This window comes from Petaurus breviceps, unplaced genomic scaffold, assembly GCF_028583685.1.
Source record: "Petaurus breviceps papuanus isolate PSGF00001 unplaced genomic scaffold, PetGlider_PUasm1.0 187, whole genome shotgun sequence".
NCBI lineage: Eukaryota > Metazoa > Chordata > Mammalia > Diprotodontia > Petauridae > Petaurus > Petaurus breviceps.
The window spans coordinates 24,637,214-24,652,691 of record NW_027185799.1 but is presented as its reverse complement, the minus strand read 5'-3'; the positions used below and the strand labels follow the sequence as shown (position 1 = coordinate 24,652,691).

The following is a 15,478-nucleotide window of genomic DNA, read 5'->3' as shown; positions in this document are numbered from 1 at the left end:
ATCCCTTGACCACTTACCTATTGGTTAATGATTCTTGATCATATGTGTATATATACATACACACCTATACACAAAATAGCTGCTTACCTACATACACATATGTATGTGTATCTCTTAATTGTTTATGTAGCTCAGATACCACATCTTATCAAAGTTACACATGTTATCTTTTTTAATTGCTTCTATCTTCTGGTTAAAACCAAATGTATTCTAATTCAAATTAGAAATAGAAGCAAATATAAAACATTAATAGATAATTTCACCTATGGGAAACTGAAAAGCTTTAGCACAACAAAAGGTTAAATGTATTTAGGATAAGAAGAAAAAAATCCCTTTGTATCATATTTTTCAGATAAGAATTGTATGTTCAAGACTGTGTGTGTGTATTGATGTTTAGGTGTATACACATATGTAATACAAATGTATATATACACGGATGCACATATAGAGGCCATTCATCCACTAAATAAGCTGTCAAAGGATATGAACAAATATTTCTCACAAAATTGTGAAATATTTGAAAGATCCACACTATTAATAATAAATGCAAATTAGACAACTCTGAGGTTTCACCTCATACCCAGAAAATTGGCAGAGATAGCAAAAGATGAGAATAAGAAATGTTGGAGGGATTGTGGAACAATAGTTAAGATTTTATTGTTAGTGGAGCTGTGAATCAACAAAAACATTTTGGAAAATAATTTGGAATTATACAAATAATAATGACTACAATTTTTATACCTTTTGACCTAGAGATGCCATTGTAAGGCTTATGCCCCAGGGAAGTTATATGTGTCTAAGCTAAAGAAGATTATGAAGTGCTTAAGAAATAATAGTGTAATGCCTTTTAATGTTTGGCCGATGACTTTTTTTCCCCTATCTTTCCTCTTTTTCCTATATAAAACAGTACCTCATTTGTGGCTTTTCACTAATCACTTTATTAGCTGTGATTAATAAATTAAATTAGTGGTAGGGTAGAGTGATGTCTCTTTATCAGAGTCTCTCATAATTTGCTGTATTAACTTTAGTTTCTAGAATAAATCCTTAACCTCAAATTAAATATACTTATGCATTCTTGATCTTAATAATTAAGTGTATTGAAACAATATTAATATTTTCTGTACCTAAGACAAAAATATATTGTAGTTCTGTGTTATGTGTCCATATATGATTTATTCTGTGCATGTATTTCCTGGTGAGGAACTTTGTCTATTTCTGCCTGCCTGTATTTATATTCTTAGACAGTTGCCTTGGGATACTATGAGTTTGAAATACTTGTTCAGAGTATATTATTTTCAGTTCTTTCTGACCATACTTACCTTCTCAGGTATACCATACACTTAACAAATGTTCTTGTAGATATTGCTCTCCATTTACTCTTTGTTCATTAAAACAAAAATGTTATCCCTCCTTTTCTCTATATTTTGTTGTGTTTCTTTCCTGTTGTCACAAATTTGGACTGGCCAGGAAAATCTGTTGGACATTGATCTTTTGTCCTTGTGTTGATGTGCACAACTGATGAATGGTGTTTTTTGTTTTTAGCACAAACATATATGCTCAACTTTGCTTTAGCTCATCTGGGGCAGAAGTATCCAGTATCCTTGGGTGAAGAGTATGGGTGCCTTAAGAATTCAGACTGATATTTAATGGTTTGTTGTTGACTTTTATCAAATCCATAGTCTTTGGAAGCTTTTAAAATTTCTCTTCATGGATTTTTTTTAATAGATCTCTTAAGATACAAAATGTGGAATGTGAAATCCTATTTAGTGGTAGCAGTCTTCTTCTGCCTAATATTACATTCTTCACTCTTCCTTGCAGCTGAAAAGGATCTGTCAGTACCCCTGCTCCATTTCATCGTGGTGCTGATTAGCATGAAGCACAGCCTCCTGTGCCTAATGTTCTTGAGCCACAACTTCCAGTAGAAGATAATGATTTTGGCACTAGCTCTTTTGTTGGTAATGTCTTGCAAATACGTGTGCAGATACTGTTTAGCAGGCACCAGCTGAGAAAAATTGTACTCTGCATGATGCTTTCCACCTATCTCCTTATAAACTTACTGTGATTTAATATATTTTATTACAAATTAAATCCAAGAGTTTATCATTAAAAAGCAACCATTTTCACTGCTATAAGTGACATTTTATCTTTCATGCATAATTCCTTTCTCCTGTGAGTTGATAGCATTTAAATTCTGTTGTGAGACCATCTTGCTTTAACCCCAAAAAGTTTGGATCCACTTTTAGGTCATCATAATCATGTAACCATGATAATATACCTTAGTTCTTTGATTCTCTGAAGTAGGTATAATGCTTAGTACAGGATTTTTTGTAGTGTTTTTATTTTATCCAAGAAGTAATAGGAAGTGGATTAAGAGTTTTGAGCAGGAGAATTAATTAGCAAGACCTTTAAATTTATGTTATTTTTCAATTTGTAAGTATTTATTTTGTTTTCCTTTCAATTACCTCCCCTTTCCCCATTGAAAAAAAGGAAAAAAAAGCCCTTTTAAATAAATGGGCATAATCAAATGAAAGCAGTTTCCAAATTGTCATTGTCCAGGTATTTGTATCTCATTTTGAAGGAAGTTAAACAAGCATTTATTAAGTACATTGTTTTTGTATTGTTTTAATTGTGTTTAAGTCTTCATGACTCTATTTGGGATTTCCTTGGGAAAGATACTGGAGCGATTTGCCATTTCCTTCTCCAGCTCATTTTATAGATGAGGAAACTGAGCAAACAGGGTTAAGTGACTTGCCCAGAGTCACATAAGCTAGTAAGTATCTGAGGTCAGATTTGAACTCTGGTCTTCCTGATTCCGAGCCTTTCTGATGTATCCACTGAGTAACATAGTTGACCTTTTAAGTGCTTATTATGTACCAGATGGGTTAAATACTGGGATATAAATATAGGAAAAAATAGACAGTCTGCCCTCTTTAAGTGACTCATTGAAGATAGTACACCAAGGGAAGCTGAAATGTGAGATAGAGTGGAAGAAGGGGAATGAAAGCACACATGATTTTGAAGTCTGGAAGATCAGGATTAAAGGTAGGCTGACCTTCTTGAGTTTTATCACCCTCCTATCAGAAGGTGGGTAGAATGCTTTATTATCGATCCTTTTGGATCATGATTTGTTATTGTATTGATCTGGTTTCCAAAGACTTTCCAAGTTTGTCTTATTTTGTTTCTATTGTATAAATTGTTCTGGTTCTGTTCAGTGTATTTTTATAAATATCTTTTTTATATAGTTCTTCTCAGGTTTCAGCAAAACCATAATTTCTTATGGTGAAATAATTTTTTTACATTTATATACTATAATTTATTCATCCATCTTCTCATCAGTGGGGGCCACCTTAGTTTCTAGTTCTTTTCCAACACAGCTTCTCTGTATTTTTTGTATATGTTAGTCTTTCCTTCTTTCTTTCATATCTGTATAGAATATGCCCTGTAGTGGTATTGTTGCATAAAAGGATATGCTCAGTTTGGGGGTAGAGTTCCACATTACTTTTCATAATTGCTGGACTAGTTCATAACACCACCAGCATTGTTTTAATGTGTTTATTTTCTTACAGTCACACCAATATTTGTTTTCCTTTTTTGACATCTTTGCCAGTTTAAGTGTGAGTAGGAACTTCAGAGTTCCTTTAATTTGTATTTGTCTAGTTATTAATTATTTGAAACGTTTTTTTGTGTCACTGTTGGTAGCTTTTTATTTTCCTTTGAAAACTTTCTATTTATATCCTTTGACCCATTGTCAGAGACCCTAGCTACTGGAATAAAAATTCACTGTTCATCAAAAATGACTGAGGTAATGAGAAAGTAATCTGGCAGATAATAGCTTCATACCAAAGCCTCATAACATACACCTAGATAAGCTCTAAATAGACACATAATTTAAATAAAAAGATCATATCATAAATAGATTCCTGGAGGAGAGAAAGAAATGATGTTTCTATGCTATAGATGGAGAAGACTTCATGATGGAATAAGGGATAGAGAGGATTATAGATCTTTCCTTAATACTATTTTGGTATCTGTGTGAAATATGACTTGGAAAGGTGAGAGCTTAGAAGCAGAGAGACTAATTAGGCAGGTATTTCAGTAGTTCTGGGAAGAACAGATCAGAAAGTAACCTAAGGTGTTGGCGATGTGAGTAGAAAAAAGGGACATGACAAGACAGCAACTTTTGTTTTTTTTTGCTTGCTTTTATTTCCTGATTTGCCATCTTTTTCACCCCTCCCCCCCAAAAAAGGAGTCTAGCTCTTATAAGAAAGGCTAGAAGAGAAAAACAAGATATTTCAGTCAAACAGATCTGTTTATCACAATAACCTCAAATGTCAAAAAGTCTGGCATCATATGTAGAATTCTATACTGACAGTATCCACCTCTACAAATAAGCAGGGAGAGGTGCCTTCTCATATTTCTTCTTGGGGGCTAAAGCTTGGTCATTGTGATTGTCTGTTAGTGAAACTATTAATTTGGCTATCTAGGAACTCAAGTCTGATCCTTTGACTGAATCCAAACTTCAGAGAACAAATCTTCCAATAAAAGCATTTGTTCTGTAAAACTTGGACTAAGTCAAAAGGGCCTAGAAGTTCACATGTAGCCTCGAAGCTACAGGTTCTCCCGTCTGGTAATAATTCTGAAACACAAGTTGAAATTAGTTTGACAAAGTGATAAAAATATCTGTAACCTTTGCTCTGAGATTGCTGTGTGAGGTATACATTTCCAGGAGGTCAGTTATCAGTTGGTAGGCATTTGTTAAGTGCCTTCTATGTGACAGATACTGTTCTAAGTGCTGGGAAGATGAAGTGAGGCAAGAAATATTCCCTGCCTTCAAGGTTTACAATCTAATGGGGGAGACAACATGCAAAACAAATATATAGATAGCTAGCTATAGAATGGATAAATAGGAAATAATTAACAGAAAGAATTAACTGGATTGGTGAAATTTCTCTTAGAAGGTGGAATTTTAGTTGGTACTTAAAGGAAGTCAGGGAAGTCAATAGTCAAAAGTCCTTCCAGGGGAGGAAGGACAGCATTCAGGTATCAGGGACAGCTAGAGAAAATGCCCAGAACTGGGAGATGGAGTGTTTGGTTTGATAAAAAGAAAGATAATATATGCAAGTAAGCTTTACAGTTTCCTTGTAGCAAAGAACTAGAAACCGTAGAAGCCCATCAGTTAAGAAATGGTTATCAAGTTGTACATGAATGGCATGGAATATATAAAGTGAACTTGAGCATTATTAGGAAAATAATTCGTAAAATAACAACAGTATTATAAAGATAATAAAATTTGAAAGACCTAATCTGATGAGTGTGAAATGGTACCTCAGAATTGTTTTAATTTGCATTTGTGCAGTTTGTAGTGATTTAGAGAATTTTTTTTCATATGGCTATTGATCACTTGAAATTTTTCCTCTGGAAAAAATCCTCTAGTCTACATCCATTGACCATTTATCAGCTGGGGTAATGGCTCTTATTCTTATAAATTTGCATCAGTCCTCTATATTTCTTCGAAATGAGACTTTTAGTGGCAGCCAGTTGGCTCAGAGAGTAAGAGGACTGGCCCCAGTGTCGGGATGACGTGGGGATCGAATCCAGGCTCAGATACTTAGCACCACACCCAGAAACACCTGGCCATGTAACATTGAGCAAGTTACTTAACCCCAATTGCATAAAAAAAATGAGACTTTTATCAGAGATATATCCTGTACAGATTATCCCCTCCCTTGCCCAATTTCCTGTTTCTCTTCCAATTTTAGCTACATTGGTTTTGTTTGTGCACAACCTTTTATACTTTAATCAGAATTGTACATTTTACCTCATGTGAATCTCTCTCTCTCTTGATTTATCATGAATTCTTGCCCATTCGTACATCTAGCTGGAAATTTCTTGTATGCTCATTTTAACTTTTTCTTGGTTTGCAGTGTGAGATGTTGATCTATACCTAGTTTGTGCCAGATTGCTTTCCTGTTTTACCAACTGTTTAGGTCAAGTAGCAAGTTCTTGCCCCATTAGCTGGGATCTTTGGGTTAATTAAATACTAGATTATTGTGCTCATTTGCTTCTGTGTATTGTGTATCTAATCAGTTCTACTGGTAAATCTCTCTGTTGTTTTGGTGATTATGACTTTTGGTATAGTTTAAAATACTGTACCACTAAGCCTCAGTCATTCTGTCCCTCACTTTTTTTTATTCCTGATTCCCATGATATTTTTGACTTTTTGTCTCTCCTGGTGAATTTAAAGGAATCTAAAGGTGAATCTAAAGGAATCCTTTGGTACTTTAGTGTGGCACTGAAACAGGTATTGTGACAATAGTATTGTCATTTTTATTATATTGACTTCACCCACAATTAACATTTCCCCACTTATTTAAATTTGAGTGTGGAGTGTTTTGTAGTTGATGTAGTTCCCATATGTGTATTAAGTAGACTACCAAGTATTTTACACTGTATTTATGTTAATTGGAATTTCCCTTTCTATCTCTTCCTAATAATGGTTGTTGTATTACACAGAAATGCTATTGATTTGTGTAGCTTTTTTTTAAATCCTGCAACTTTGCTGAAGATGTTAGTTGTTGCAATTGTTGTTTTTAGTTGACTCTCTATTGGTTCTCTTAAGCAAAGCATCATAACTGCCAAAAGTAGTAATTTTGTTTCCTCTTTGCCTATGCTTATTCCTTCAATTTCTTTTTCTTGTATTATTCCTATGTTTAGTATTACTAGTCAATGTTGAATAATAATGACAATAACCCTTAACCCCTAATCTTACTTGAAAGGCTTTAAGCCTATTCACATGATATAGGTCCCATTTATTTTTCTTTTCTAGTGTTTTTACCAGGAATGAATGTTGTTTCTTGACATCAGGTTTCTTTCATTTATTGAAAGTAATCATATGATTTTTGTTGTTTTGTTATTCATATAATTAATTATATTTATATTTTTTCCAATATAGTTTTATACATAATTTTCCTAATCTACTATATTCTTAATATGAATCCATGCAGGTCACAGTGGGTATCTTTGTGACATATATTTTTTAAATTAAATTTTATATTTATTTTTAGTTTACATCATTCATTTTCACAAGATTTTGAGTTACATTTTTCCTCCCCATCTTTCCCCTACCCAACACCCTAAAACAGCGATCCCACTGTATACCCCCTCCCCTAATTGCTCTCTCCTATATTCTACCCCTTCCCACCTCCAACTTTCCAGTAGGGCAAGATGGATCTCTATACCCCAGTGCCTGTATATCTTATTTCCCAGTTGCATGTAAAAAACATAATAATACAAATATATTTTAAACATTTAATTTTAAAACTTTGAATTCCAGATTCTTTCCCTTCCTCCCTTGTTACTCACCCTTACTGGGAAGATAGACAATTCAATATAGGTTGTACATTGTGTAGCAACGCATAACCTTTCCATAATGGATATGTTGTGAAAGACTGACTATATTTCCCTCCATCCTATCCTGTCCCCTACTTGTTCTGTTCTCTACTTTGACCCTCTCTGTTTTTAAAAGTGTGTGCTTCTAACTTCCTTCCCCCCAACCTTTCCTTCCCTCCATCATCCTCCCTCTCATCCCCTTCCCTCCTACTTTCCTATTTAGTGTGTATGTCATTGCCTCCCTAAGCCAAATTCAGTGAGAGTAAGGTGGTCACATTCCTTTTTGCCTTCCTGTTCTTCCCCTCCATTGTAGCAGTTTTCCCTTGCCACTTCTATATGAAATAATTTACCCTATTCTGTCTCTCCCCATCTCCTCTCATTGTATTTCTCTCTCACCTCTCAATTTCACCTTTTTAGTATTTTCCTATTCAATTGGTCCTGTGTCCTCTGTCTATGTATATCTGTACACATATATACACACATTCACATATGTATTCATAAGCCCATATATATATTTCTATTCCCTTCAACTATTTTTCATACTGAGAAAAGTTTCATAAGTTACAATTATCGTTTTTGCATGTAGAAATGTAAATAGTTCAGCTTTGATAAGGTCCTTGTGATTTCTTTTCCCTGTTTACCTTCTCATACTTCTCTTTGCTTCTTGTATCTGAATGTCAAATTTTCTATTCAACTCTGGTTTTTTCATCAAGAATGCTTGAAATTCCTCTATTTCATTGAATGACCATATTTTTCTGATTTTACGCTGTCATCTTGGCCCCAACCCCTACTTCTCAATTCTTAATAGAGAGCCTTTGTGATATATTTTTATAGTCTCTTTGCTTTCATCAGTATAAGAGAGATTGCTCTAATATTCTTTCTCTATTTTGACTCTCCGTGGTTTAGCTATCAAAATAAGTTTTGTGTCATGGAAAGAATTTGGTAGGACTCCTTTATCTTCCTTTTTTTCCCCAAGCAGTTTATGTGTGTTGGAATTAATTGTTCTTTAAATGTTTGGTAGAATTCACTTACAAATCCATATAAACAATCCATGGAGAATGTATGTTTTTTTTTCCTTTCTTCGGGAGTCATTTTTGGTTAGTCTGTTTATTTTTCTAAGTTAGAATTTGTTTAAACTTTCTTTCCTATTCTGTTGATACGGGCAATTAATTTTTTGCACATATTATAGATATAATAGAGTCTACTACAGCTTCTTATTTTAAATGTGTTTCTGTTTCAGTTGTATGTCTTGTAAGCAAGATATTGTTGGATTCTGGTTTCCAATGCATTCTGATATTCTTTTCTGTATTATGGGTGAGCTCATCCCATTCATATTCCCAATTATGTTTGCTAACTTTGTGTTTTCATTTATTCTTTTCTCATTCCTATCTTTTTTCCCATCTGCCTCCTTTTTATCAGTTTGTTCTGCTTCTTTTCTTTCTCTTTCCCTGTTGAGTAAGGTGTATTTTGGTACCTAACTATGTTCAAATGTGATTTCTTCCCTCCTAGTTCAAATGATAATCAAATTCAATTGTCACCCATTCCCCATACTGTCCTCTATACTGTATAAACTTTTAGTTGCACATCCCATTTTTTGAGATAATTTTCCTATATTTTCTCTTTCTTTCCTCCATTTGGGCGTTCTTTTTCTCCATCCTTTCAGTTGTTCCTTTTTTGTTTTTCCTTTTTTGTTTTTTTTGTTTTTTTTTTGCTTTTTTTTGGAGGGCAGTTGGATTAAGTGACTTGCCCGAGGTCACATGGCTAGTTTTTTTTTCTGTGTGTGTGTTAAGTGTCTGAGAGTGGATTTGAACTCAGGTCCTCCTGACTCCAGAGCCTGTGCTTTATTCACTGGGCCACCTACCTGCCACTAGTTCTTCTTTATAGATAATCAAAACATAATAGTCACTCCCAGTACCTCTCTTTAATTTGTTTCTCTCTAAAGCTTCATGTGTTACTTGTCTGTATTAGAATATAAACTGTTTAACTTTGTTTAGTACCTTATGATTGATTAATCATCTTTACTTTCTTATGACTCTTCTTTTTGCATGTTAGATTTTCTACTTACCTTTCATCTTTGTATCCAGAATATCTGAAAGGATTCTATTCATTACAGGTCCATTTTTTCCCATCTTGTAAAATCAGTTTTGCTGGGTAGGTTATTATTTTTCCTAAGATTAGATTCTGTGTATTCTGTAATATCATATTCCAAGTTCTCTGTACCTTTATGTAATACTGGCTGCTAAAATTTGTGTGATCTGTGGCTCTCTTATACTTGAATTCTTTATTTTTGGATGTTTGCAGTATCTTTTTCCCTTAATCTGGAAGATTTGGATTTTGGATATAATATTCCTGTGAGTTTTCATTTTGGTGTTTCTTTCAGAAGGTGACTAGTAGATTCTTTTAATTTTTACTTTTGTCCTCTGATTCTAAGGCATCTGGGCAGTTTGATAATTTCTTGAAATACAGCATCTAGACTCTTTTTCTTTTCTTTTTTTTTTAATGGAATGGAGGGAGGTCCTATCTTTTAGATAGTCCATTGATTGTTAAATTCTCTCTCACTTCTTGATCTCTTTTCCAGTTCAGTTTTTTTCCTATGAGATTTCTTCTATTTTTCTTTCTTTCGATTTAATTCTTAATTTCTTGATGTCTCCTGGAATCTGTAGTTTCTATTTGACAATTTCTAATTTCTGAGTTAAGGTTTTGTATTTGTGTGAGTGATAAAAGAGGTTATATACAAAGGATATTATAGAGGTTGAAGATATGTTTCAGCAATGAATTGGTTGTGTGGCCTAAGAATGAGAATTTAAGGATGAAAACAAGATTTTGAACCTAGGTGACTGGGGACTATTGGGGCAGCCTCTGGAAGAGGAGCAGTTTTTGGGGAAAGGTAATGAGTTCTGTTTTGGACAGGTTGAGTTTCAGATGCTTATAGGACATCAATATGGCAATAATCCTATATGCAGTCACTGATACTAGACCTGCAGCTCATAAGAGGGACCAAGACTACTAGATATATAATTTGGTGATCAACTGCAGTAGAGATTATAATTGATCCAATGGCAGCTGATGAGGTCATTGAGTGAGATAGTATAAAGCAGGAATCCTTAACCTGGAGACTGTATACTTAAAAAAAAAACATTTTATAACTTTATTTCAGTGTATTGTTTATTTGTTTTTCTTTTTAAGTCCATGAAATTTATTTTATGAATTTAAAAATATTAATCTGATAAGACCACCAGTGGTGACCATCTCACAAAAAAGATGGTGCAGTAAACTGAGCACTGGACTAGGATTTAGAAAGACCCAAGTTTAAATGCAGCTACAGACATTTGCTGACTTTGTGACCTTGGGCAAGTCACTTAACCAATATCTGCCCCACTTTGGTCATCTGTAAAATGAGAATATAATAACAGCCAGTACCCTCCCATGGTTGTTGTAAAGATAAAATTGGATAATATTTAGAAATTGTTCTCCTGGTCTACTTTCTTCATTTTGAATTGAATTTATAATAAACTACTTTGAATTTTAATGCACTGGACTTGAGGGGCCAATTTTTGGAGGTTAGGTAATTAGTCCTTTGGAGGTTAGGTAAATAGCTCCTATCTATTTCCCACTATTTATCAGCATATGCTTCCCAAATGAATTGTAGGTTTCTTAGTTCTTCTGAAGAGTAATAAGATAAATTTCCTATTTGTTTTTTTTTCTACAGCCTTTCTGATTGATCCTTCTCTGTCTCCTTGCTGGTTTATCATCTATAGCACTTTTCCTCAATGTATGGCTTCCCCCGTATTCTGTCCTTGGGCCTCCTCTGTTCTTTCTACATTGTCCTGTGATATTTTCTCCTGTGCAGATGACCTGGAGGTCTATATTCCTACTCCTAACCTTAACTAACTCTTCAGTAGCAGAATCCCAAAATATGAATGAGTGAGCTGACCTCTCTTTCAATTAACTCCAGTAACTTTCCATTAACTAGCAGTACTTTTGGCATTTAAAAGTTCCTTGCAACCTGACCCCTTCCTGTCTTCCTTGTCATATATTACTTCTTTTCCTTCCGTCTATGTTTTAGCTGTGTTGGCTTTCTTGTACTTCCTTACACACCATACTCTTGTGGTTCACCTCCTCACCTTTGCCCTGGTCATACCTCACATTTTCAGTGTGATACCTAATTACCACCATCCCTCTGAATTCTGGTTTCCTTTAAGATAAAGCTCAAGAGCCACCTTCTGTAGGGTGTCTTTCCTGATCCTCTTTGACCTGCCAGTTCCTTCTACTATAAAGCTATCTTTTATCTATTTTAGACACCTATGTATGTGTTGTCTGCTCCATTAAAATATAAAATCCTTGACTACTGGAACTGTTTTGCCCTTGTCTTTACATTCTTAGTATTTAACTTAGTGCAAATAATAAGTATTTAAGAAATTTCGATGAAAAAAGAATCTTTGTAATACACCTTTATCCTTGTAACGCCAAATATTTTTGAGGATGGGGAGTGTGTAGGTACTTCATTTAAAATGAAGTCGCTATTGGTGAAGTGGTTGAAGTTCTGGGCCTGGCGTCTGGAAGACTTGAGTTCAAATTTGGCCTTAGATACTTACTTGCTGTGAAACCCTTGGATGTGGGGATAATGATAGCATCTGCTTCCCAGGGTTGTTGAAAAGACTAAATGAGGTGACAGCATAATGCCTGGCATATTTTTGGTGTTTACTCATTTTAGTTGTATCCACCTCTTTGTGACCCCATTTGGGATTCTTTTGCCAGAGATACTAGAGTGGTTTGCCATTTCTTCAGCCAGCTCATTTTATAGATTAGGAAAATCAGATGAAGAGGGTTAAGTGACTTCCCCAGGGTCACACATCTAGTAAGTGTCCGAGGCCAGATTTAAACTCTTGAGATGTGTTACTGACTTCAGGAGCTGCATTCTGTCTGTAAAGTCCCATACCTGCCCACCTGTCATATAGTAAGCACTATATAAATGCTAGCTTTTATTATCATCATCACAATTACATGCTTTCCCTTATAGGTAAACTGGGTCATCATTTGCTTTTGATACATGTTTTTCACCTCCTGTTTCTATGCCTTTGCATTAGTCCTCTTCCAAATTTCTAATGAACTTACCTATTACCGTTACCCTGGATAATCCCTAGCTTCCCTCCATGATTGGCAGAGGACCTTCTATAGGATTCCTTTTCTGAACCCTCTCCTACAATCCTAGTTATTGACACATTCCCTTTTAAAATTATTGCCTTAATAACCAGTAGCATATAAACATATTGGGAGCAGAAATTGTTTCATTTTTTGTATTTTTATCCCTAATATCTAACAATGTCACATATATCTCATAACTACAGAATAAATTCCTTTTGAATTGACTTCTGTATTTTTGAACTGAGGAATTAAAAAGAAACTCCTAAATTATTTAGCAAAGCTTTCATTAATGAGTTCTTGTTAATTAAATTTAATTTTAAAAAACCCTATAATTTTAGTCTTTCATACTTTGAAGAATGAAAAAATTTTATTCAGTGCAGGAAAGGTGTTGTAAACACTTTAAATCATTTCTGCATTCACATGGATCATTTTTTCTCAGTCCCATTCCCATAAATTTTTACATTATACATCCTTCAAAATAGGGTAAAAATCAAACTTGTACTAAATCTTATTACCTAAAAACTTTTATCACAATATGGATGGCCAAATTTTCAAATTGCTACTCTTACTTTGCGTCGATTTTTGTTATCAAATTTAGATTGAAGTTTTAGTGTATATATATGTGTGTGTATATATATATATATATGTATATATATAATATAAATCCTGTTTCCAGTTGTAAAGGGTAGCATGTGATTTATTACTCACTTTCCTAGGAAATTTTCTTAGTTGAAAACTAACTGTTTGAAAATGTAAATTATTATCATGAGTTATTTAGTCCCTAAATATTTATTGCTGGTTTGTTTTAATGGTAGCTGAAAAATTAATTTTGTTTAGTTCCAGAAATGCCTTAGGATTCTCCAATATCATGAATCCTATGTTTTGTCTTGAAGTGTACCTGCAGGAAAGACATGGTGAAAATTTCAATGGATATTTTTGTGAAGAAATTTCAGCCAGACAGATATCATCTTTGGAAGCAAGGCAAGGATATATACACCATTGATCATACACTTCCCACTCCAGAAACAACACCAGAAGTCAAACTGTGGATGCAGAGGAGAAAAATTAAAAAGCCATCAAGAAGGTAATTACTTTTCTCCCATCTACCTATTAAGTTTCAATCTTTCAAATAAATAGTTCATTTAACATTTCCTTCTCAATGTATCATCCTTTTCTGTTTCTTTTTCAAAATTTATTCACCTTATTACTTAATATTCGAATGAGAATTTGAGTCAAAAGTTTCTCAATTTGTAACACTTGTAATAAAAGAAATATAATTGGAGACCCATTTTACATTTGAAAATTACATATCCTTATAAGTGGTTCATACAGCATAGGGAACATAATTTACATATTTCCTCAATTCTATTTAAAAATTTATTTATTTAGTCAATGTCTATTTGCACAGTATTTTGAGTTCCAAATTTTCTCCCCATCTCTCCATTCCCCCCCACCCCAAAATGGCTTGCATTCAGATTACCCTTTACCCTAGTATGCCCTCCCCGCTAATACTCCACCACCGCTCACATTTTGTAAATTTTGCTCCAGTGAATCTGTTTCCAGTGTAGTAGTGATCATCACCATTCAACTCCACCTTTCTACCTAAAAGAAGATGTCTTCTTCCAGTAGAGAAGATAATTTTCTCATTGGAGTAGAAAAACAACAATTTAAAAAAAAAAACAACCTTGTGCACTCTTTTAATTTCATAAAAATGTTCCTGATATTTTAATTAAAAAGAGCCCTCTGGGCAGGTTCCTTTACCATAAAAAGTATTGGAACTATTTGCAAAACTGGATTCACGTAGAAATCCCATAAGACATTTTATCTCTTCTCTGACTCTGAACTTGTTCTGAATAGAACTGCTTTCAGATGATTTGATATTTTGTCCTCATTATTAATCGTCTTCACTATCCTCCTACTATGACTAATTCTTTTGTTAACTGTTTAGTGGGTTATAAGTATCTCATTCCAATTTACAACCCTAAAGTACCTGAGTACTGACTTGGTTAGCCCTGGCCTGCAACAATTGACCTAGTTGGCAATTTTGGAATAGAACAGCTCATTTTAGTGGGAGAAGGGAAGTTCAGAGGATGAAGAGTCCTACGTGGACTTCATTTTTCTGTTGTTCTTTCTGGTGATTCTTATGGCAGTGGTTATTTCTTAAAGTGAGATGTCTCAGAAAATTGTGTGAGGTCATTAGTAACTTGAAATAGATATAAATAGGTTCTCTGCCTTTAAGAACTGTATCCTGAGAATAGATATATTAGGTTGTAGCTGTATTTGTATTTGAGGATGGTCGTTATCCTGAGACCTATCATTTGTAGGTCTTACATATTGGGCATTTAAGCTTTCTATAGATACCTTTAAGGGATTTCCTTAGTACTTGACATACCTTAGAATTAGCAGGTAGGGATTAAATTTGGGGATTCAAGGTTCTACCTTCTCACCCCAGCAGAAAATGGCAAAACTAAAGGCATTCCAAATTTTAATGGTATTATATATCACGTAAAATTGATGCCTTTGTCAAATTTGGTAGTTTGTAGAATTTTGGGAGGGAGGTGGCAGTGCGGTGGTATTTTTGGATCCCATTGTGAGATTTATGTGTGAATGGGGAATTATTAATCTTTTTAAATGGTGAAGGAAGCTTGAGATTTTTTAATATTGAAAATAGAGTATGTGGAGAACTGTGTTGCATGGCCTTTCTTGGGCCTGAATGGAATCTCCGGGGATGCACTTCAGAGGACAATGCTTAAATACCTCTGCAAGAGTTTTCAGCCTTTTATTCCCCCCATGACAGGTGGTACTGTCTCTATGTAAAAAGACTGAAAAGAGAAAACAGCTTAAATTCTCACTTTGAGGCCGTGTTCCTTCTTTCTCTCCTCTTCCATCTTAGCTTTCCTTAACTAACTCTCCCTTCTAATGAGTGGTATTCAAGAGGCTTGTG

At 34.3% G+C, this 15,478-nt stretch overlaps 1 protein-coding gene across 8 annotated transcripts in view; it reads left to right on the top strand.

Annotated features, from left to right (window-relative positions):
• Positions 1-15,478, top strand: part of KDM4C (lysine demethylase 4C) — a 463,317-nt gene that overhangs the window by 207,799 nt on the left and 240,040 nt on the right. For 7 of the 8 annotated variants that reach the window (XM_069090752.1, XM_069090754.1, XM_069090755.1 and 4 more), the window contains one exon: positions 13,428-13,618. In XM_069090752.1, coding sequence (XP_068946853.1) covers positions 13,428-13,618 — 191 coding nt within the window. Of the gene's footprint in view, positions 1-13,427; positions 13,619-15,478 lie in introns of those variants that run through there. The other variant, XM_069090758.1, reaches the window with a different exon arrangement.